The sequence below is a fragment of the Ixodes scapularis genome, unplaced genomic scaffold (genome assembly GCF_016920785.2).
Source record: "Ixodes scapularis isolate PalLabHiFi unplaced genomic scaffold, ASM1692078v2 PGA_scaffold15__6_contigs__length_5221840, whole genome shotgun sequence".
Classification (NCBI taxonomy): Eukaryota; Metazoa; Arthropoda; class Arachnida; order Ixodida; family Ixodidae; genus Ixodes; species Ixodes scapularis.
The window spans coordinates 4,915,579-4,936,890 of record NW_024609841.1 but is presented as its reverse complement, the minus strand read 5'-3'; the positions used below and the strand labels follow the sequence as shown (position 1 = coordinate 4,936,890).

Genomic DNA, 21,312 nt, shown 5'->3' with positions numbered 1-21,312 from the left:
GGTGGCTCACGTAGCCTGCGCCGCGTCAGGATGACACATGACCCTACATCGGAAGCAGTTTCAGTCAATTTCTGTGTATATTAAAAGAAAGAAGCTGAACTGGCCAAGTAACTGCGCTTGCGATGTTTTAGTTTTTTTTTGTTTTTTTTTTTATTTATCGGAGGGGATTTATGACACGATATTGAGCGTCGTGTATTATGAGCGTGAGATACACCTGTGCAGTATATGAAATGTTCCAAACGATGTTTAAAGCCACAATCACACTGATAATACAACATAAAAAAACACATCGCAAGCGCAGTTATTCCGGCATGTCATGATGATGCAGCGTAACACGCTTCCTGCATGTTCGACGCATGTTTACTTCCTACATGCTTTGAACATAGCTGCAGATAGATTTTCTGACCAAGAGACACGGCGCAGTCTGGGGGCGGCGTGTCGCGCAAATATTTGTCTAAACATGCACATTTATTTTCTATATCGTAGCTCTCTCTCCCCCTCCCCCAGCCCAATTTTCTGCCCAAGAAGGGCTCCTCCAAGCCTAAAGCAGCATACAGTCGCCCTGATCCCGCATCACACAAAAGTGTTTTGTGCAGACACAGGGAGAAAATTCTGCGAACACGCTTCAAGGATGTTCGAAGCCTGTTGACGCCATACGTATCTGTGCTTCCAACATGTCTGCAGGCAATTTTTGTATCATCAATGTGACAAAGAAAAAAAAACGCGCATTATAGGCTGTTTCTGTAAGCTGTCTTTTGTGTAACGTATCAGCAGTGTGACCACGGCTTTTACAGGCTATGTGAAAAGTCCTCTGCCATGGCGAGGTTTTCAGTATAGGTTCACTTTCCAATGCACGTTTACAACCGTCACTCGGAGGGGAAGACGCTACTTTTGCACGCTTCGTGAAAGAGCAGGTATCCCTACGCGTGTTACATTTGTCATCCGAAATTTTGAAAAATCTTACTGTTGCATCCCCCCTCCCCCGCCCCTTACCCCCCGCACACACACGCACGCACAAGCACAGACATACGCAGACACACACAGTGACAGAAAAAGCTCGGTTCCTGTTATTCATCTGGTCCCCAGTAAACAACAAATATAACGTGTCGGATCGCGCCCACTTGTCTGTTTTTTCCTTTGTTTCCTTTGTGGCGCGGCCATTAGCGCGAACCCGCGGAGTGCACGGGGAGCATTCGGGCGAGAAGTCTCCTTGCACTCGGGGCGAGCCAATGCCACGTAGAAGACAAGGCCCGCGCCTTTCTCCCCAAACGTCATTACTACTGGGCCCCGGCAACGCTGCCTATATATATATATATATATATATATATATATATAGCTACCGTCAGCGTCACCACCAGCGCGTCCTGCAGCGTCCCACAACGAGCGCGTCGCTAGCAGACGGCGACGCCATGACAAAGGCGTCCGCCGCTTTGCAGTGACTCTGGTAAAGCTTCGACGAGTTGGCCGCTTGGGGCTGGGAGCCACAAATGATGGCGTCACGCACAGGCCTTGTCTGTTGGGTGGTATTGGGTGAGCCCGTCGCTTCTCAGCCGGAAACGATGCCTACAATTAGCGGACAGGGCCGAGATCTTCTCAATTGACGCGCCTTTCGCTTGTAACGGGACGAAGGAAAGGAATCGACCGAAAGGTTTGTCGCTACCGCTTTGGTGCGAAAGAGAGAAGGAGAGTTAAGTAAGTACCAGGGCCATCCCAAAATTAAAAGGCCGAGGGGCAAGTGGAGACTGTCGCTCAAAAAGACCATTGCGAGGTGTGCGCCGGTTTGTGGTTATCCTAGAGGAATCTCTCCTCTTCGGTGGTTCGACTTAGTTAATTCACTCCGCTTCATCGGGTACGTTTATTATCTCCAGTGGAGGGAGCTTATGTGCGAAACTTTTTTAAACTAGATGTTTTCTTTTTAGGTTATTTTTAGGAAACTTCTATTCTCGCTTTCCGATCGGGCACACGAACCACTTTGCGTTTTTGTCGGAATCCCCCGCCCCATGACTGTCGCAACTTTTGTGGAAGATATTTGATACCCCCGAAACCGGCAGACCAGGTCGATAGATCTTGGCCAAACAACCTCCACATTATTAATTTATCGATGTACCGATATATTTATCTTGTTATCAAAATCAGATGGCGGCATCCCACTCGGTGGCAATGACAATGCGCAGTGCTCAACTGGCTAGGTAGGCCATACTGAAAAGATGTAGGGGTTGTGAAACACAACTTTCACTATTTCGTAGAACAAATAATAGGATGACGCAGCGGATAAATGTTTCGTTTCTGTGATATATTTTCTCAGTCTAAGTGCCCGTTTAATTTCTGTCAATTATAACGGCACAGTTGTCGGCGGGCGACAACGTACGGTTGGTAGACGTGTTTTATACACTCGTGGTTTGACCCTCAAGACTACGAAATCGTTGCTACAGCCCCCTCACTGGCAGAAAACAGCGGTGCACTCTAAGAAAAAAGGGAGGAGAAAGGTAGCAACAGCGACTGTTCCTCCTTGTTGCGGACAAGTTGCCCAGAGAAGGGAGGAACGGCAGTTCAGATGAAAGGAGGAGGGCGAGTTCCTCCTTGTTCAGTTGGCGCAGTGGTAAAATATCGCGCTACTGATCAAGTGGTCAACGGTTCGATCCCCAGAAGAATGTTTTTTTTTTTTTTGTAAGGTTTTTTTATATTTTTGTTTACCAAAACACACATAAACAAACCCAGACCGATGAAAGGAAAATTAAAGTCCTTATTATTCACCGAGACGTTTTCCTCCTCCAGGCAGACCGGAGAAAGCTTTCGCCCTCCCGACTCATCTTCTTTCGGTTTCGTTTTTCGAGCACATCGCGCGCGTTGATTAATAAATTAATGTTGAGTTCATTGAGCTTCAGCGGCAGCGAAGGCTGCCTGTAATTCCGTCGTGTAGTCCAAACGTGCAGAACATTTTGGTTGCATTGACGTTTTTACCACTAATTTTATCAAACGAGCTAACGAAGCCGCTAGAAACAGCGAAGTTTCGGAGCAGTGCCAGCAGTGCTACATACACTGGGTAAGACGGCCGTCTCCAATTTGCGGGACACACGCGGAACTACAGCAGCGAAACCACGAGGAACTGTGTCGACGTTTTCGACGTTATGGAAACCGCGGGAACTGCGTCCAAGGAAGGCAGGTTTTCCTGCCGGCTGCCTGGGTGCCTTCCGTGCTGAGTTCGGTTGGGCTGTCCCGTGTCGATTGCCAACCGGCGTTCAACGTGATTCTTCTGCGTGTCAGCAACATCGTCAACGTGGTTCTGTATTTCTTCGTGTCAGCGACATCGTGATGGCAGTGTTGTGGGTTGTGAACAGAAGACTGGAATTATCGCCTATGTGACCGTGTGTTCGCGTATCAGTGGTGTAACAACAAGATGAGATGACGTAAACTGTCGGGCATTGATGCCGCTGGTCGGGCCGTTATCGGAGGGGGCGGCGTGTCGCAGGACGACATTCCGCTTTACATTAAAGAGTTTAAAACCACTTGAGGGATTAGGTGCAGTCGATCGACGTGTGGATAGTCATGTTGGAACGCTGGTCTGAACGGTAAGCTCCTATCGTACAGTCAGTACAGTGGCCAATGTGACTGTGGGTCCCCGAGAGCGATTGCGCTCTGGGGAAAAGACAACACTACGAAAGTATGACGGAAAGTACGTATATTTATAATGGAAGTTTAGCATAAAAAAAAAAAACAGGCAAAATTTAAAAAAAAAAACGCTATCCTTTATTTTACTGTTTAAATATATTACGGTTCCTGTAGAAACTGCCCTCTAAGTGGCGCGCTGGGATGAGCGCTAGAAGTTTTCGAGCTCGCAACGGCGTAGCTCCGTACACTTAACAGTTGTCGCAAGTCGCGGCTTTGACTGCATTCAAGTTGATCGAGAAGCGATTTCTCTGCCCGTGAAGCATCACATCCAGCTGAGTGAATATCCGCTCTACAGAGATTAATTCAAGACTGCAATTGCAGCTTTGCGCGAACAGCACAAATAGAAAAACGAACACTACAATATAAATACTGGCTACGAAGGGCCATGCGGGAAAACAAACTCATGGCTTGGAACCACATTGGAGCGGCTTGATTTATTGGCTTTCAAATAATTATGGCATGATCGAGCGTCTTCTTTTTAATAAGAGATTCATCCCCTGAGCCATTAAAAATAGCCTCAGATGTATGACATTGCTGGAAAAAAATGAACATGTTCGCAATATTTTTTATTGCTTAGGGAGTCACCGAAAAATTCCGTACGTTAAAAACGACCACTATAAAAGACGGAAACGCAGGGCTCGGTAGTAGTGATCGGGGTAGTGTGCTGTTGTATTGATGATTGTATGTGCAATGCCTGTGTATGCGCTCAATATATGTTAACCTGATGCTTGTAGTGTGCGCAACGTGTCTACATGTGTTAGAGATTCCGAAGAAAAAGAAACGCGATTGTGGCGTAAGGAAATAAAAATATTTTTTGTAAAACATGAATTTGGCGGTACCTAGCGCCACCTAGCCTAGCTACGTGCAATTACTCTGCTCTACCCTGCCATCTGGTGGCAAGCGATTTAACATCCTTTTACGCTACGCGGCTACGCCAGAATTTCGTGTTACCGTGCTGAGAAAAGCCGAGAGGTTGCTTCGGATTTGCTTTTTTTTTTGAGAGCGGCTTGGCGGCTTTTGGTTTTGCGGGCGAATGATTTTCACTTCTCGGTGATGTGCGGTTGACGCAACGGTTGACGAAGGAATTGTGGCTCGAGGAATAGCAAAGGTAAGACAAAGTGCGCGAACTGGGTGCCGGTTGTCTCCGTTGAACATCGAAATGCTGACGATGAGAAGACTGAGTGACTGCATGCTTTCGAAACGTAAGTTTCTTTACCTGCAGAGGTAAAGAAACTTGGGAAATAAATACTGTTCGCGGAAAGCTCGTGTTACGTTTTTATTTGGTGCTCCTCTCGCTTCGTGCAATAGACTTAGTGTTCTCGTTAAGCCTTATCGAGCTCGATTTGCTCGATTCGTCGCCGCCATAATGAGATGCAGTCGACGGAGGAACTTTTCCTCCCCTGCTTAAGGGACGAAAGTTTCTCCCGTTCTGAAGGAACATATGTGTCAAGAGCGTTCCTCCCTTTAGGGAGGACTATACTGACCCTTTTTTCTAAGAGTGTGCCGCTAGGGCGACTCAACGTGCGAAGGCTTCTTTACTTTAGCTGTCGGGCGCTGCACCCTGATGTTTCACTAGGAGCAGCATACCTAAAGCCCGTGGGATCGACGAAGGGTCGTAACTTCTCAAATCAGCACAGCAGATAAGAACGCCAGAGGCGTGCTATGACCGCGACACTCCAAATAAACACATGCACGAGAAAAGAAGAAAAGAAAAGGAAACGTATAGGAGACGTGAGGTCTGGAAATATTTCGAAGCTTTACCGCATGATTTCACGAGCAACTCGGCTATACTATTACCGGGCCTTTTGTTGCGAAGACGACCGAGGCAGCGCCTCGATATTCCTGGGTCGCGTGTTCGCATCAGATGCACGTCACATCCTCACGTCACACCCGGGGGTCTGTAATGGGGACGTGGCGGTTTCTTTGCTCTTGCGCGTGTTAGTTTTGGCCGGGAAAACCCCAAGAGTTTTGACTCTACAGTGTGCTTTCCGAGCGCCGATCCGGGCGCAAACTCCTTTTGTATAAATAAACCATTCAAAACGAGCGCAATCCAACTGTTCATTAAAGGCCGACGTACACTTCGTGCTTTCCACTTTTTCCCGCCACCTTCTTTCCTATATCCTCTCCCCGTTGTACCTTGCCCCCAACCTGGCTCCCCCTCGCAGCTCAGGAGGGGGGAGCGCTGAAAGGATTATCTTCCCTGCAGAAAACCAAGGTTGTACGTCGGCCTTTAAGGTGTCTTTGGGCGGTGTATTTAGCAAGGGAGGAAAACGGCGAAAGCTGACTGGTTGACGTTCCTATACTGACAGATGGCACGCCATGAAGAAAAAATAAACGTGAAGTTTCTTTTAGATGAGTTTCCGAAAACATGTCCAGCAGATCCGACTGTGTGTGGTGCCATCCATGAGTAGCGGCGTCAACCAGACGGTTTTTGCCGTCTTCCTCCCGGTGCATAGAAAAAAGAAAGATATATATTATAGGCCTATTTTTTTTTTATAGTAACGTGCCCTCATAAAACTAGTATGATGAATGCACGGCCTATAAAAAACTCTGGAAAAATTGTCAATGCCCTCTGTTGATTGCTTTATTTACACGAATATTTTTACGCCTGCACAGCGCTCAAGCACCCTGCAGATGCAACTTTTTTCTGTCGGTTACAGCGTCCCCCAAAGCTGAATTTTACTTCGTGCCTGCAGCTCGAAGCGTACGTGACCTCTTGGCTTTGTTGTCGTGTGTTCTGTTTGGTAAGAAGCTAAAAGAGTCCGGGGAAGCTGTCGACCCGTCGGCGGCCTCCCTTGATCCGACGTCTCGAGTCCGATGCAGTTGCACGTTGGTGACACGCTCCTGTAGGGAAGCGCATCCGCGCACTGCGGTCTTTCGATGTGACAGTCGACACATTCTGGCGAGTGTCCAGGCGGCCCTCCGACGCCAGTAAGGTCGAGCGGATCGAGTCACTTCCATGTCGCAGTTACCTATCGTGTTTCGGTGGCGCATTCTCGGCGTTTACATTCGTGACGTCACGACCTGGGGCAGGTTCTTATTTCCGTCGATGGAAGCAAAATGAATCCAAATAAGGAAATTATGGAAAGCGTTTGACCAATCTAGAATGCCGATCCCACGGTCAACTTTGGTCGCGTGCGTCACCAATAGGAAGTATTTACTTAGTATTCACTGGCGGAAGTCGCGTTACACTCGGAGGACATTGGACTGGCTTTCTTGGCTCGTAGCATCGTCTGCAGGGTATCGCAAGGTGAAAGGGAGCGTAGCCCAGTCTAGTGAAGCAACATATTGTCGCCATGTTCGCGTTTCAACCAATTGACCCCGTAACATTTTGGATATGCGATGCACGCTTCGAGAGATATTCCTCAGCAATCGGTCAACTTGTTGTACCTTTGTTTTGCTGCAATTCTGTCACGTTGTGAGAGCAGCCGCATAGGATGGACGACAAGAATAACGGCTGGCGGATGTGAAAAGGGCTCGAAATGAAAAGGTATAGCGATCAGTTCGTGCTTGCGTTATAGAAAATAACCAACTTTCCTGTCGACTAGTTTAAGAAAATATGTATTCTAAAAAAAAACATGCAATACAAGACGATTCTTGATGATCGGAGTTCTCAAATAAAAGGCGAGATTTCTTTAGAACCCCAAGTGGATTTAGCGAGTGAAATTTCGACATAACTCACGTAAAGCCGGAGGGAAGCACTAAAAAGGTAGGTACGGTCTCGGAGATCTTATTTATATGGCAGCGACTGCCGAAGTGCCCGTTAGAATTTTTAAGCAATGGCCGCACGGCCGAGCGCCACGCGAAAGTTTTGTTTGCGACTTCCCATCATACAAAAGACAGTCTGCAAACAGGAGTCACCGGAATATCCGTAGTTCAAATGCCGAGTGCCAAGTTATCCTCGAACTCATTGGTATGCGGCATTCGAAGCACGGATCTCGCAGCGACTCGCTGTCGAATCTGTATGCAGACTGTCTTGTGTGTATAAGCAGTGTGACCCCAGGGCGGTCGCGCTGCTCATACATTATAAAAAAGAGAGGGTTTTCGCTGCAGTCATGATGACATAATTATCTGCAAACACGCCTCATTATTACAATTCGAACATGTGTGCCGACAGTCCGAATCGTGACCGTCATAGTCAATGTGACCGTCATAGTAAAAGGAATGCCTCCGGCAATTTCTTCACATTGTCTTTTTGTATTAGAATGCGGAGCGCAGGTTTGTCTGTTCCTTGCACAGGGGTTGTGACGATATCGGAACGCCGAGCTCTTATCGGCTGATTGAAAAAAAAAAAATTGTGGGTAGCCTCAAGGCATCTAGCATTGAGGTCTACCCACTATCCTTTCAATATAAGCCAATCAGAGCTCGGCGTCGTTATGACGTCACCGCCCCTCCTGCTCAAAAAGCAGACGAAACACTGCAGATTGTCTTTCGTATTAGAATTGCCTTGACTATGAAATTATTTCCGTTCACTCCGCTCCAGGGTTCACCCTTTCAACGCTGCAAGTTGAAGTGCACGGTTGACAAGGTTTTCACACTTAGTTTCTCCCGTGCGACAGCACCCCCCGAACAAACCGAAAATAAGAGTGCTGTGGCCACGTGCCCCTCCCCACGTTCCGCGTCCAAGAAGTTTCCCCGCGGGAAAGCCAGGCCCGCGGTTCGCAGGCGAACGTGGACTGTTTATTCTCCTTCCCAGGAATAGACGGCGCAGTCCCTTCCCATTTTAGGCCTCTCGAGCTCCCACGTTAAATTTGGAGAGCCGCCGGACATCCACTCGCGCCTTTCGATGTGGACAGTCCTGACTCTGGAAATGGGATTCCTAGCGCCAGAAACAACTTACAATTCGCACTTTCCCGCCACGTAGTTTCCAATCTCGAAAGTCGAGGCAAACACTCGCAAGGTCTTGTCGCGACAAGTGTGTCAAAGCAACGCACTTGTCTGATTTTTATCTGCCGGAGGGGCTGGTCGTCTGCGGTACCTAGGACAGCATGCATGAACGTGGTGTCGTCTGCGAAGAATTCTTTGCAGACGACATGCCGTTCCGGCAGACATTCTAATCATTTCACGAAATAAAAGAGTCATAAAATGTTTCGTGCGAAATTCTAGTCGCACGAAACATTTTCACGGCTCTTTCATTCTTAGCACCTTACTAACTTTTTTGTGGAACGATGAACTGCGGGTCCTGTAATGTGAAATGACGTTTTTGGAAAGCTGCTCTTGAGTGTGCGATTGGTTGTGACGCGGGTAGGGGTTATGTGCATATATAGGTGTCGATGCTGCCATAAAGACACAAAAGCTGAGAGTAAAGCGCCTCTCCTGTCGTCTGCGTATCTTCCTTTTCTGTTTCTTTCGCGCTTTGAACCTTTTATTCCTGTAATGTTTCTTTTTTTTTTTTTAGGCATCAAGATGATTATTTGCTTCAGAATCATTACCAGCACATGAATTTTGAAATCAATCAAAGTTTAACAAAATATCGATACGGGTAATAAGTTTATAATATAAAAATATGAATTAAGAAACGTTGTTCTCACCGCGAAAAGCGGAAACTATCATTAATAGGGCGATTCGGGCCAGTTGGTACATGATCGTAGACAGGCGCCGAAAAACATAAGGACAAGAAGAAGCGCCAATGTTTATCTCTCTTCTTGTCCTTGCATTTTTCGGTGCCTGTTTATGATCCAAAACCAAAATCCAAAACAAGCGACAAAAACTTTTTTTTTTTAAGCGTTGGCTATCTTGATAACGATATCAGTTTTTCACGCACTGAAAAGAAAAGAGAATGAGTTCTTTACGTAAAATCCATGTTAGTACTACAGTACCTCGTATTTTTGTGGGTATGGTCACACGCTGAAAAGAAAAGAGACTAAGGTTTTTGTTTAAAATCCATTTTAGTATTACGTCGTATTTTTGTGGGTATGGCGTTTACCGGGACCCGCAATTAGTATCAGTTATAATAAAGTTAAGGTACCCTAACACGTAGCTTTTCAAGCTCCTATATAATACGTTCTTATGACCTAATTTCAAAGGGGCGAACAGCTATGGCAATCCAATGTTGGCAAATTATCAACACGGGTGCCAAATGTATCATTTTCGATTAAGATTGTAGGGTTCGGTGCTACTGCTCACCCGCAAGAAGGACCAACGAGGCAGATCTCACAGAACACACCTTTACTGTCTGGCGGCAGCCAACCGACTCCCGAGCCCCGCGCCTCCAACGTGGCTCGCGCGCACGTTGCGCGCCGGGCGCGGAGCACACGTTCTTTTGGCCCATGATGGGCCGCAGAGCCCACAAACTTCCCCCCCCCCTCCCCCTTCTCTGTCCTCTGGCTCCGTGGCTGTCCTCTCTGGTTGTTGGTGGTAGAGGAGGAGGGGGTTGTGACGGTGCAGGCGGCCGGATGCGGTTCGTGGAGGCCGCCTCCGGATTGGTGATGCGGTTGTTGCAGTTGCCAATGAAGTCCCGATCTGCATCATGACACAGCCGTTCTTGTTCTTTAGTGATCTTGACGAATGTTGCCGTACTGGCAGAGCAGGTTAAAGAGCTTCTCGGTGTTCATCTTGTCAGAGTTGAGCACCATCACCGGAGACCCCTGATGCTGGTCCGCCGCTTAAGGACGAGTGGGCACGTCCGGAGCCGTCGCTGGTAACGTCGGGCTCTGGTGGACCTCCGTTGCGGTCCTGGTCTCCGTTGGTCTGCGCCCCGTAGCCGTCGTTGTAGCCGCAGCCGGGGCTGCTGATTTTGCGGCGTAGCTAGGGCCGGTAGAGGGTCCTCGGCCGCCCACTGCGTTGCCGTAGTCCCCGAAACCACGTGGCTCGTCGAAGGGGTTGAGAGAACCTCCGGCAACGGTTGAGGCGGTAGCGAGACATGTCGAAGGTTCGAAAAGAACGAAAGGAAAAAAAAAGAATCAACAGTTGTCTTCTGGAGAGACTTCTACAAGAAAGCGTCGGTACGTTGGGCGCGGCAATAGACTGGCTAAATTTGCGAGCACACTGTCGGTGTATATCGCACAGAACTACGCGCACAATCTGTATGGTGCGGAAACTAGTTCTCTTCAAAGCCTAATGCAACGCGCATTTTCTAAGTCTTCGTCTTCGTCTTCGTCACCAACATCAAAAAGAGTCCTTGCAGAATTAAGTTTATTTTTAATTATAACCCGGATCGGCATCACTCTCCACCTGCGAGAGAACTTCGTCATCCGATTCATAATACCGTTTGAGGTTGGTGACATGAGCGGGTCCACCGAGTCGTCCAGACTCACAATGAACGAGCGTGTACGTGAGGCGTGAGACCTTGTCTCGCACTCGATACGGACCATCCCACCTGTTTGCCAGGGAAGCTGTGAAACCTCTGGAGGCGTCACTAAGTGGGTCTGTCCGTCGGAGTACAAGATCTCCAACTTCGAATTGCACGTCCCGGTGGCCACGATTGTACTGCTCAGCCTGCTGAAGCCGTGCGGCGTCCAAGCTCTCCCGGGCATCACGAACGATGTCCCTGAGTCTGCGTCGTAGGCTTCCTGCGAACTGACCGTATGAGCGAGCAGCGCCACGGTTGTTGGTCGTGCAAGTGTTTTCCAGCGGGAAAGTCAGCTCTTTTCCGAAATTAAGGCAAGCTGGCGTAAAACCTGTAGACCGGTTAACGGTTGTGCGAGTTGCGAACGCGAGCTCTGGGAGCTTTGCGTCCCAGTCAGGGTGACGCTCGGTGTGAGCTATTAACATCGATTTTAGGTTTCGGTTCACCCGCTCTGTGATGTTTGCCTGTGGGTGATAGGGAGACGTCCGCTTGTGTTGTATGCCCAATGCGGCACATGAGTCTCGGAACACTTTGCTGGCAAAGTAAGTAGCGTTGTCGCTAATCAATTTCGCCGGAAATCCGAAGCGTGTGAACGTCTCCATCAGACACGACCAGATTTTCTTGGACGTCAGCGACCGTAATGCAAATAGCTCCACCCACTTGCTAAAGTGATCCGTGACAACCAACAAGTACTGGTTACCACGCGGACTGCGTGGGAAAGGTCCCATGACGTCGACAGCAACGCATTCCCATGGGGACCGACTCACGACTGGCTGCATGAGACCAGGGGGCTGACCACCGCGCGGTTTGGCTTTTTGACAAACCGGGCATGAACGAGCGTACCTCAGCACGTCCTGACGAATTCCTGGCCAAGTTGCAGTACGGCTTAACTTTTCAAAAGTCTTGCAGCCACTACTGTGACCAGCCAAAGCAGAGTCATGGTAGTATCTAATGAAGGACGTGCGAAGTCGGCGAGGTATCACGGCTCGAAATGGAGTGTCTGTGGAGCCACCCTCCTCGTCGTCGATCTGAGGTATGTACCGGAGGAGCAGACCATCTTCGGCCAGCAAGTACGAGTCAAAACCCATGTCAGCGTCTCTGTTGCCACGTCGGTCTCGTGAAGATAACCACTCAGAGACCCTGCGACAAAGTCCATCGTTCTGCTGTGCAGCACGAAGCTCATCTCGGCTAATCAAAGTACCCCAGCGCGAGCCAGCATCTATCGCAGTCACAACATTGGCATCCTCAGGCACGTGCTCTTCGCCGAGCGGAGCGCGCGACAAAGCGTCTGCAACTTTGTTTTGGGAGCCTGGCTTGTGCACAATGGTATAGTCATATTTCTGAAGCGTAAGTGCCCAGCGTGCTAATCGTCCTGCCGGATTTTCCAGCCGCTGAAGCCAAGACAAGGCGGCATTATCCGACTGGATCACAAAGCGCGCGCCATCAAGATACATGTTGAATTTCTGCAGGGCGAATATGGTGGCTAGGCACTCAAGCTCGCAAACGTTGTAATTCCGCTGAGCTGCTGTCAACGTATGGCTAGCAAACGCTACGGGTCGTAAGACACCATCAAAGTCTTGAAGCAGCACAGCGCCTAAACCGTAGCCGCTCGCATCGGTTTGCAGCACAAACGGACGGTTGAGGTCTGGGAGCTTCAAAGATGCTGTCTCAGCAATAGCTCTGGACAGTTGAAGGAAAGCATTTTGCTGTGCCTCCGTCCAACGCCATTTGACGCCTTTGCGCAGCAGTTCGTTCAGAGGCCGCGTTATCTCTGCACAGTGGGGAATAAACTGGCGGTAAAATCCAACCATGCCAAGAAATCTCTGCAAACTCTTTGCATCATGTGGGGGAGGAAACTCAGTTATAGCCCTCAGCTTGTCCTCGTTAGGGCGAAGCAATCCATCGTCGATTACAAAACCGAGCAGGTTAATCTTAGATGTTGCCAGTTGCATTTTTCCCGGGTGAACTGTCAAACCAGCATTCTGCATGCGTTCGAGAATAGTCCGAAGGTGCACAAGATGTTCTTCAAACGTGCGTGAAAAGACTACTACGTCATCCATATATGCCATGGCGTAGTTGTGCCGTGCGTCTCCAAGCACAATGTCCATAAGACGCTGGAATGTGGCAGGAGAGTTGCTCAAGCCGAAAGGCATGCGCACAAACTCGTACAACCCTCTGTAGCATGTGAATGCTGTTTTCTCAATGTCAGCGGGCTCGACCTCTATCTGGAGGAAACCGCGACTGCAGTCAAGAGTCGTGAAAAAACTCGCGTTTCCCAAGTTGTACATGATCGACTCAATCGAGGGGCACGGGTAGGCGTCACGAACGGTTACCGCATTCAGGCGCCGGTAGTCGACGCAAAGCCGAGCCGTTCCATCCTTCTTGGGGGCAAGGACGATCGGGAAGGCCCAAGGGCTCTGTGACTCACGTACTGCACCCGTGTCGATCATCTCTTGGAGCGCCTTGTCCAGCAGGGCTCGCTTGTGTACGCTGATTGGTCGAGGGTTGCAGCGTAGAGGCCGTGTATTCCCGGTGTCAATTGAGTGCTTTAAGACACCGGTTCTGCCGGGGTTCTCCGTGAACATCGGCGAAAACTCCTCAAGGAGTCTTTGGAGACGCCGCTTTTGCTGGTCCGTAGCAGGACACTTCTGCAAAGAATCGCTTACCGCACATGGGAGTCGCAAAGCAGGCGTTCTAACGCCAACGTTATCGACACTGACGATACAATCCTCTCGTCTGGTAAATGGGATCAGTTGCGCGTCACTACCCAACCGGTAGCCTTTGTTCGGAAAGTCCAGAACCAGGTTCTCCCCGAAAATGAAATCTCGCCCCAAAATAATCGGTACCGTGAGACCAGGTAAGCAAACGAAACGCTGACGGCGTTTTTTCTCGTTAAACCCGATCTGTAACCTCACGGCTTGACTCGCGAGCATTTCTGGTCCTGACGCTAGCTGTAAGCGCACGTTAGTCTCGCGCAGGTTGGCTTTCTGCTCTTTGCACCGTTCAATCAGGTAGTCCCCAATAAGCGACAGACTCGCACCGGTATCAATCAGCGCTGCCACAGCTATTCCGAGCACTGTAACTGTCATACGAGGCTCAATTAGCTCAAGGTCAGGCTGAATTCGACATACCGATGGAAGTTTTGCCGAGTTGTCCATGGTCATCGCGGCCGGCAGGCGTTCAGGGGTCAACGCCACCGGCCGTACTCGTTTCCCGAGGCTGCATTGCTGTTGCGCAGTAGGTCGGGGCAGTCACGCCGGAAGTGGCCATGGCGACCGCAGCCGAAGCACCGCACCGAGTTGCGCCGGTCAGGGCCGTGCGTCTGGCTTGCCTGCGCTTGTCGTTGCGGCCCTTCTTGGTGTCCCTCGTTGGACCAGCGATCGGCGCCCCGGTTGGCATTGCGGGGGAAGGACCTTAAACGGCTTTCACCCTGCCGTAGTCTCGATCCAGCCGGCCGGGCACGTAGCCGGGGGTCCGAACCATCGAGTGGTCTCCCGCGCTCCCATTGCCCGAAGGCGTAGGAGTCCAGCGCACGGGGGGGAAAGACCGCGCCATCCAGGGTTTGGCGCTGAGTCGGACCTCTTCTGGGCCCGGGAGCTCGCCAGGCACAGGACGGCTCAAGAGCTTCTTCAGGCGGTGGCGGAGGCCGATACTGCAGCTCGGCCAGGAGCGTCTCTTGTATGCCGTGAGCGTCCCGGGCCAGTTGCTCCAGGGTGGAGTACGTGCGGCCATGCAGGTAGGGCCGGAATCTTGGGTGGCTCTGCTGCATCACCCGAGCAACCCTGTCCGACTCTGACGTCGTTGGGCAGGCTCTTTCATAGAGCTCCTGCATCACCCGTACATATTCGACGAGGGTCTCGTCCGGGTGCTGGGTCCGGCGCTCCAGTTCTCGCTGGACTCGAGACTGGTACCCAGGTGGAAGAAACTCATCTTGAAACTTCCGCCGAAAGTCTTCCCAGGTGAGGAAGGGGGCCACGATGCGCCACCAGCGGGCGGCGCTAGCCTGGAACGCCACGGGCAGCACCCGCGCAAGGACGTACTCGTCCGAGGCTCCCGTGGCGAGCTTATAGGCCGCCAGCTCGGCCAGGAATTCGGCCACGGACTTCCGGTCGTCGTAGCCCGTGTACAACGGAACCGGCACTTGGGGTCGTGGCCCTTGCCCTTGGGGTCCGTGGTCAGCCAGGACCAGGCGTTGCGCGACGCTGTCGCACAGGTTGGCCACCCGAGCCATCAGGTCCATGGACGTCGGGTCAGGCCCCTCTCCGGTCTCGCCTTGGTCTGCGGCGGCTCTATGGCGGGTCTGCATCGCAGTAGCAACCGCAGAAAAACAGCCCAACACAAAAACAAAACAAAACACGAAAGAAAAGAAGAACACGCGATATACTACAATATGCACACTATTCAGAACGGCCAAGCCCCGATGGCAAAGATGGCGTCCGGTGGCCGAAGCCTAGTCGAACGACCACGTAGGCCTATCGGGGATGGCGAAAGCGAGAAAACCGGGCGAACACGCCTAAAACGGGCTAAAAGCCTGCGGTCCAACCCGCGGGGGAGCAGTAGGCCTCGCGTGGAGCGCCAAATAATGTAGGGTTCGGTGCTACTGCTCACCCGCAAGAAGGACCAACGAGGCAGATCTCACAGAACACACCTTTACTGTCTGGCGGCAGCCAACCGACTCCCGAGCCCCGCGCCTCCAACGTGGCTCGCGCGCACGTTGCGCGCCGGGCGCGGAGCACACGTTCTTTTGGCCCATGATGGGCCGCAGAGCACACAAGGTATAAATTAAAAAAGTGCTACACCAATTAAAATAATCTGTCTAGTACGACTAATCTATGTCCAGGCATTAATTGTGGGTAAAGCACTTAGGGCTATCAAAGCCACGATGTTTTATAATCGGTAAAGGTACCAAATTTGACACCAGTTATTTTGAAACAAACGTGCGGAGAAAAGCGATTCCGTAATTATTTTTCAAATTGCTAAATTTTCCAAAATAATTTTTTTTTAAATTATTTTTGCACGCAATCGTTTTGCCGATCTCCGCCTTTCAGTTACAGATGAACGCTTACCCGCTTGCAGGTACGTTCACTGCGGCACCTTTCGTTCACGTTGGAAAACCGGCGAAACAGTATGGTACGAATCCGATATGGAATGCAACATTACAATGATACAGTGAAGAGTGCTGTTTGCATTCAGAGCTGGCTGTTGCCGAGCCATGGTCGCGAGCTGCTCCGCCGTGCCCGCTGAGCAGGGGGGTTATGAAAGATGGCGGGAAGAAGGGGCGGGGACATCGCACCAGGCGGCAATGTGCCGGTCCCTTTGTCTCGCCGTCTTGCATAGCCCCCCTCCCCCCCCCCCCCCCCCCCCACACACACACACACACACTTTCCTTCAAGGAGAACCGGGGAACCCTCGTTAGAGCGCTTTTCGTTTCTGCCACGAGAGGGCGAGCAACGAGCTGGAGACGCAAATACACTTGAAGATAATATTCCAACCTCCCCCCCCCCCCAAAAAAAAAAAGCAATTTTTTGGTGTTTTTTTTAAATCCACATCTGAAGCGCCAATTAAACTGTATCCACAATGAGAAGAGCCAATCTATCGCTTCTCACCTTCTAACCTGGAGGAAAAAAAACGGCGCCTTTCTGATTACTTGGGGGGATGTCGTATGTTGGCCTTCTTTATGATCTCAAACACGACCCGGATGAACAAGAATTAAGTGCGTTTTTTCTTATGAATTACATGTAATCTCCTTTCTTGATGGCGCATTGTTCGACCTCCAGGATCGTGCCGGAGCCGCCGGATTCAATCGCTGATCCGGGCAAAAAACCATAGAAAGCAAAAAGGCGTTTCCTTTCTGAAGCCTAAATTGAGCCGAAGAGGGAACGTAATATTTCTTCGTGAACTCAGCAAATCCTTGGTCCCGCTTATAATACCTTTCCAACTCGGTTTCCACGGACCACAGAAATGTCAAGATTGGCAAAGCAGAAGAAAAATTGCCTCCTGTTTTTATTTTCTATTTGGTGCTTCTTGTTTTGTCTACACCCTCAGAAATCTCCGTCTGTGTACTCCACCGAAATGAACACGGAACAGTTTTCCTGGCTTTTTGATTAATCGGATCAGCTAACGAGAAAGGTGATAAGTCTCACGCTATGAAATCAGTGTTGTCTCGGTGGCACAAAGAGGTGGATGCTTCTTTTGCTTCCGTATCTTGGAGACTTTGTCTTGTCCTCGCCACAAGGACTGCCAACAAATGTACGATATTTTTCAGTCGCGTATAGTCCAATAACCACCGTCGCCTGCTCTTCGACAAATTTTCTGAAGCTAGAATTCGAAATCTTTCTGGAGAGGTCATTATCTTATTTACCGGTTGTACTCGTTAACTTACGCACGGTGCGAGACCCGCTGCTGAACGTGTTGAAGTTTCCCGGGTTAGCGGAACTGCTGTTGTGTAGAGACAATTTCCCGCTAATTAATAATTCCCGGATATTAATTTAGGCTTCCCTCTCGTTTTACTCATCCCCAATGTTCTCGTCTGCCTCTTTTATTTATTATTTTTTGTTTGCTCTGGTATTGCCAGTTCCCGATTTCTTCTTTCTTTCTAACTTGATGCCTCCATTTTCTTCTTGGAAAGCACCCGCTACCGAGACTGCATGCTGCTGGGAGGGGCGCAATACGGTCCGCTATCCTCATTTGCGAAACCGCTCGCCCTTTTCATTAGCAGAGCTGATTAAAGAAAAATCGATGGCTGACGTTCGGCGTGCATCTTGAGGCAATATACATACAGGAGCTTCTGCGAGCAGGGAATCCATGTACGCTGTACTTTTTCCGAATCAATGTAGGAAGAATAACGAAGTGAGATTATTGTTTTACTTCATTAAGCTTCTAGGGTAGCTTTATTTATTCCTAGGCATCACCTAGGCACGCCGCACAGTGAGAACACTAGCCGGCTTTTCTCTAAAGCCACGGGCACACTGCTCATAGTTTCTACAACACATAAAGTGTGCAAACACCGTCAGAGGCATGCCTTATATGCGAATTCCCTGTTCGATTGTACGTACAAAGCCTGCCATGTTCAAAGTATGCATGGAGCAACGTGCTTGGAAGCTGCTTGAGGCGTGCTCGCAGATAATGTTGCCATCATGTCTGCAGGGAACAACGCATGACCGCGGCTTGAGAGGCACACAACTAAGTCTCTTGGCGAAACAGTTCGTCGATTTTGATTCCTCCTGCAGGGGGTTTATTTTCAAAGTCTTACCAGTGTCTGCTGCCTTCTAGGTTTGTTTGTACTTCCCAGAACATTTATTGCGTGGAAGCTGATGATGTACCTCGTGATAGTTTTGAAGAACATTTGGGCTTCCGGACATCTTGATTGAATGTTCCGCGTGTGACCAAGAAGAATGTCACGAATGCTTCACGCATCGGCTGGCTTAGCCACTGTATTTTGCGTGACGTGAAATGTGCGTAATTTTTGAGACCTTATAGTTTTTATGTTTTTCGTTGACTATGGGCCTTTCACACCAAGTGTAGCTGTCTCCAAGCACCTCCTCTCCCAACATGTTATAATTTGGGAGACTATCAACTCTAGCTGACTTAATCTATTTCAGTCAATACCCTTTCCTCGGATGTCGGAACAATACCTAGCTACTTGACGTTCTAGGACCACCCGCGTCAGTTATACAAAACTTATTTACGCTTTATATAATTTCTTTGCAACGGTGATTCGACAATGGATCCTTTTTGAGCCATGGTTAAAAGCGCTAAAACGACGAACACAAGAGAAGACAAACAAGGGCGCTACTAACAAATGTATTCGAAAAAAGAATATAGAAGCACACATATACATGTATATGTTGATACACCTATCGTCACTCAGGCTACACATGCGCAGGGATAAAGTATGCCTCTCGCAGTTCGCGTGGTCTTTGAATCGGGCTTCTACCTAGAATCTTGGTATCACCGAAGCGTGGCTCACATTTGCAGGCCCTACACTGCGTGGGCAAATGTGCCCCATCACTTGTCTTCGAATGTTATGCACCCACCCTCAAACGGTCATTGGTGCACTTTGCCGTTTGCCCAACGTAATAGTTTCCACACGTTAGCGGTATCTCATACACGACCACCGTGACGCATTCGATACATGTTCTGACGTGCTTCGTACCAAATCCTCGCTCGTTTTTGCTTTCACTAGCCATTCGAGGACACATTTGGCCAAGTTTCTTGGGAGCTGAAAACACGAGAGGCACTTCATACGTGTTCCCGACCCTCTTGAGGTTATGCAACATTTTGTATACGTAAGGTACGACTTCAGGACTTATGTCGCTCTCTGCCGACTGCGTCACGCTCCGGGTTGTGCGGTTTTTTACTTTCTGTAGGATGGCTCCGGCCGCATTCATCAAGACCGTATCAGGGAATTTCGCTCATCCACGCCCTGTAAGGCCTGCAAATGTGAGCCACGATTCGGTGACAACAAAATTCTATAGGCAGAAACAAGAATCAAAAAGCACGCGAACTGAGAGAACCATACTTTATAAGGAAGAGGGGGCCCCAAGGCGTCAACTACACGTCGATTGCATTGTGTGATGCCGATATACTTCTTTTTTATATATATATAAATGTATGTAAACTGGTTGAATGGCGCGTATCCTGGCGCATGCATAGCCAAGGGGCTATAGGTTCATCCAGATATATATATCTATATGTACTTCTATCGCTGTTTTAGAGCGCAGCTCTTAGGCGCCCGTTTGCGGCTTAAGCGGCGTCGGCCTAACCGCGCGGTGCATTATGGGTAAATTTCCCCGCTAAATCTAGCGGAAAACTTTCCCTGCTAATTCCAGTGGAAAAATTTCCCCGCTAAATCTAGCGGAAAATTCCAAGGAAAAATTTTCCCGCAAAATCTAGCGGGAACATTTCCCCACTAAATCTAGCGGAAACATTTCCCCGCTAAATCTAGCGAAAAAATTAATCTAGCGGAAAAATTTCTCTGGTAGGTCGCTTGACCCCCCCCCCCCCCCTTCCCTGAGAACACGTGACCCTCAGCACCTTTCCCTCCTCCTCCTCCTCAAGAGCTGCGCTCTAATTCGGCGTTACAAGGAGTTGTAAACGGCTTTCATTTTTTAAATGCAGTTGTGAGTAGCGCCGATGATTACTTCGTATTTCTGTTCGTCTTTTTAGGGCTTTTCAACCGTGGTTGAAAACAGTCATCCGCATCTAGCCCAACAAATGCTTTTACAATAAATCCTTTGTTTTTAGTCCCCTTAAATGTGCATACAACCCATGATGCTGGCGGGACATAATAATTGGGACGTCATAAAAAGCATAAGCTAAGTCAGGCAGTTTGTCAATTACACAGATCATCTGCCGATTAGTCAATCAAGTCAATCAATCGATCGATAAACGGTTCTCGTTTTCCTCCAGGCAACAAGTTCAGCTGCGACTGCCGCCTTGTGTGGATGCTGCACCTGGAGAACGCCACCAGGAACGACAAGCTCCGGCGCGAGCTGAGGCACGTCAAGTGCGACTTCCAAGCCAGCGGCAACCTGAGCAGCAGCAAGGTGTCCCGACTCAGCGCCAGCCAGCTGGGCTGCCCCGCCGACTACGCCAGGCCAGGGTTCCGCAGCGCCGCCGCCATCGCCCACTCCGCCACCCGAAAGGCTTCGGCCCCGCCGCCGCCGACCGCCGCCGGGAAAGGGCACAAGGCAGCCGCGGACGAGTCCGGTAACAGGATTAACGACGGGGCCTCTCCAGATCCCGACATCGATCCCGACGAGAAGAACAAAGCCGGCAACGACGATGATGCGCAGCTGACGAAGAACGACATCGAGGTCGTCTTGAATCAGCGAAAAGGGCGCGGATGTGCTGGCGTCATCGTCCAGGGCACAGCAGCAGCACAGGGGCAACGGGGCTGCTTCCGGTCTACTGACGGACGCCGGACGGTGCCTAGTCGGCCTCCTCTGGTCCTGTTTGGCGGCGGCCGCCATGTCGACGTGTAGGTGATCGCGCAGTGCGACGACTGCGAACGGGGACAGGGTGGTACTGGTCGGTTCTTGTGGTCGGTCCTGGTGCGAAGGACAATGCCGCGAGGACTGGCCGTCGGTCTGTGATCATGAACCGCTGTGGCGTGTTGCTCGGTTGTGTACTTTATGTTTTTTTTTTTTTTTTGAGAAATTGATTGTGCGTCGTTGCTGAATGTTGAAAACCCCGATAAATTGCAGGGTTGAGGTGACTTTGTTTTGTTATTGTCTGTTAACGTAGTTCATGTCACGTGGTGTGGACAAAGCAAAAGCCTCGTGTTCTTATGTCCGAGTGAAGTTGGGGCGTGCGCCCTTTTCACTGTTCATTCGCCCTTGTTTGATATGACT

General features: G+C 49.9%; 1 protein-coding gene across 1 annotated transcript in view; it reads left to right on the top strand.

Annotated features, from left to right (window-relative positions):
• LOC121835623 (connectin-like) overlaps positions 1-20,943 on the top strand; it is a 52,556-nt gene extending 31,613 nt beyond the window's left edge. The window contains exons 2-3 of the mRNA XM_042290055.1: positions 20,369-20,591; positions 20,676-20,943. Of these exons, the coding sequence (XP_042145989.1) occupies positions 20,369-20,591; positions 20,676-20,943 (491 nt within the window). The remainder of the gene's footprint in view (positions 1-20,368; positions 20,592-20,675) is intronic.
• The last annotated feature ends 369 nt before the right edge of the window (positions 20,944-21,312 follow it).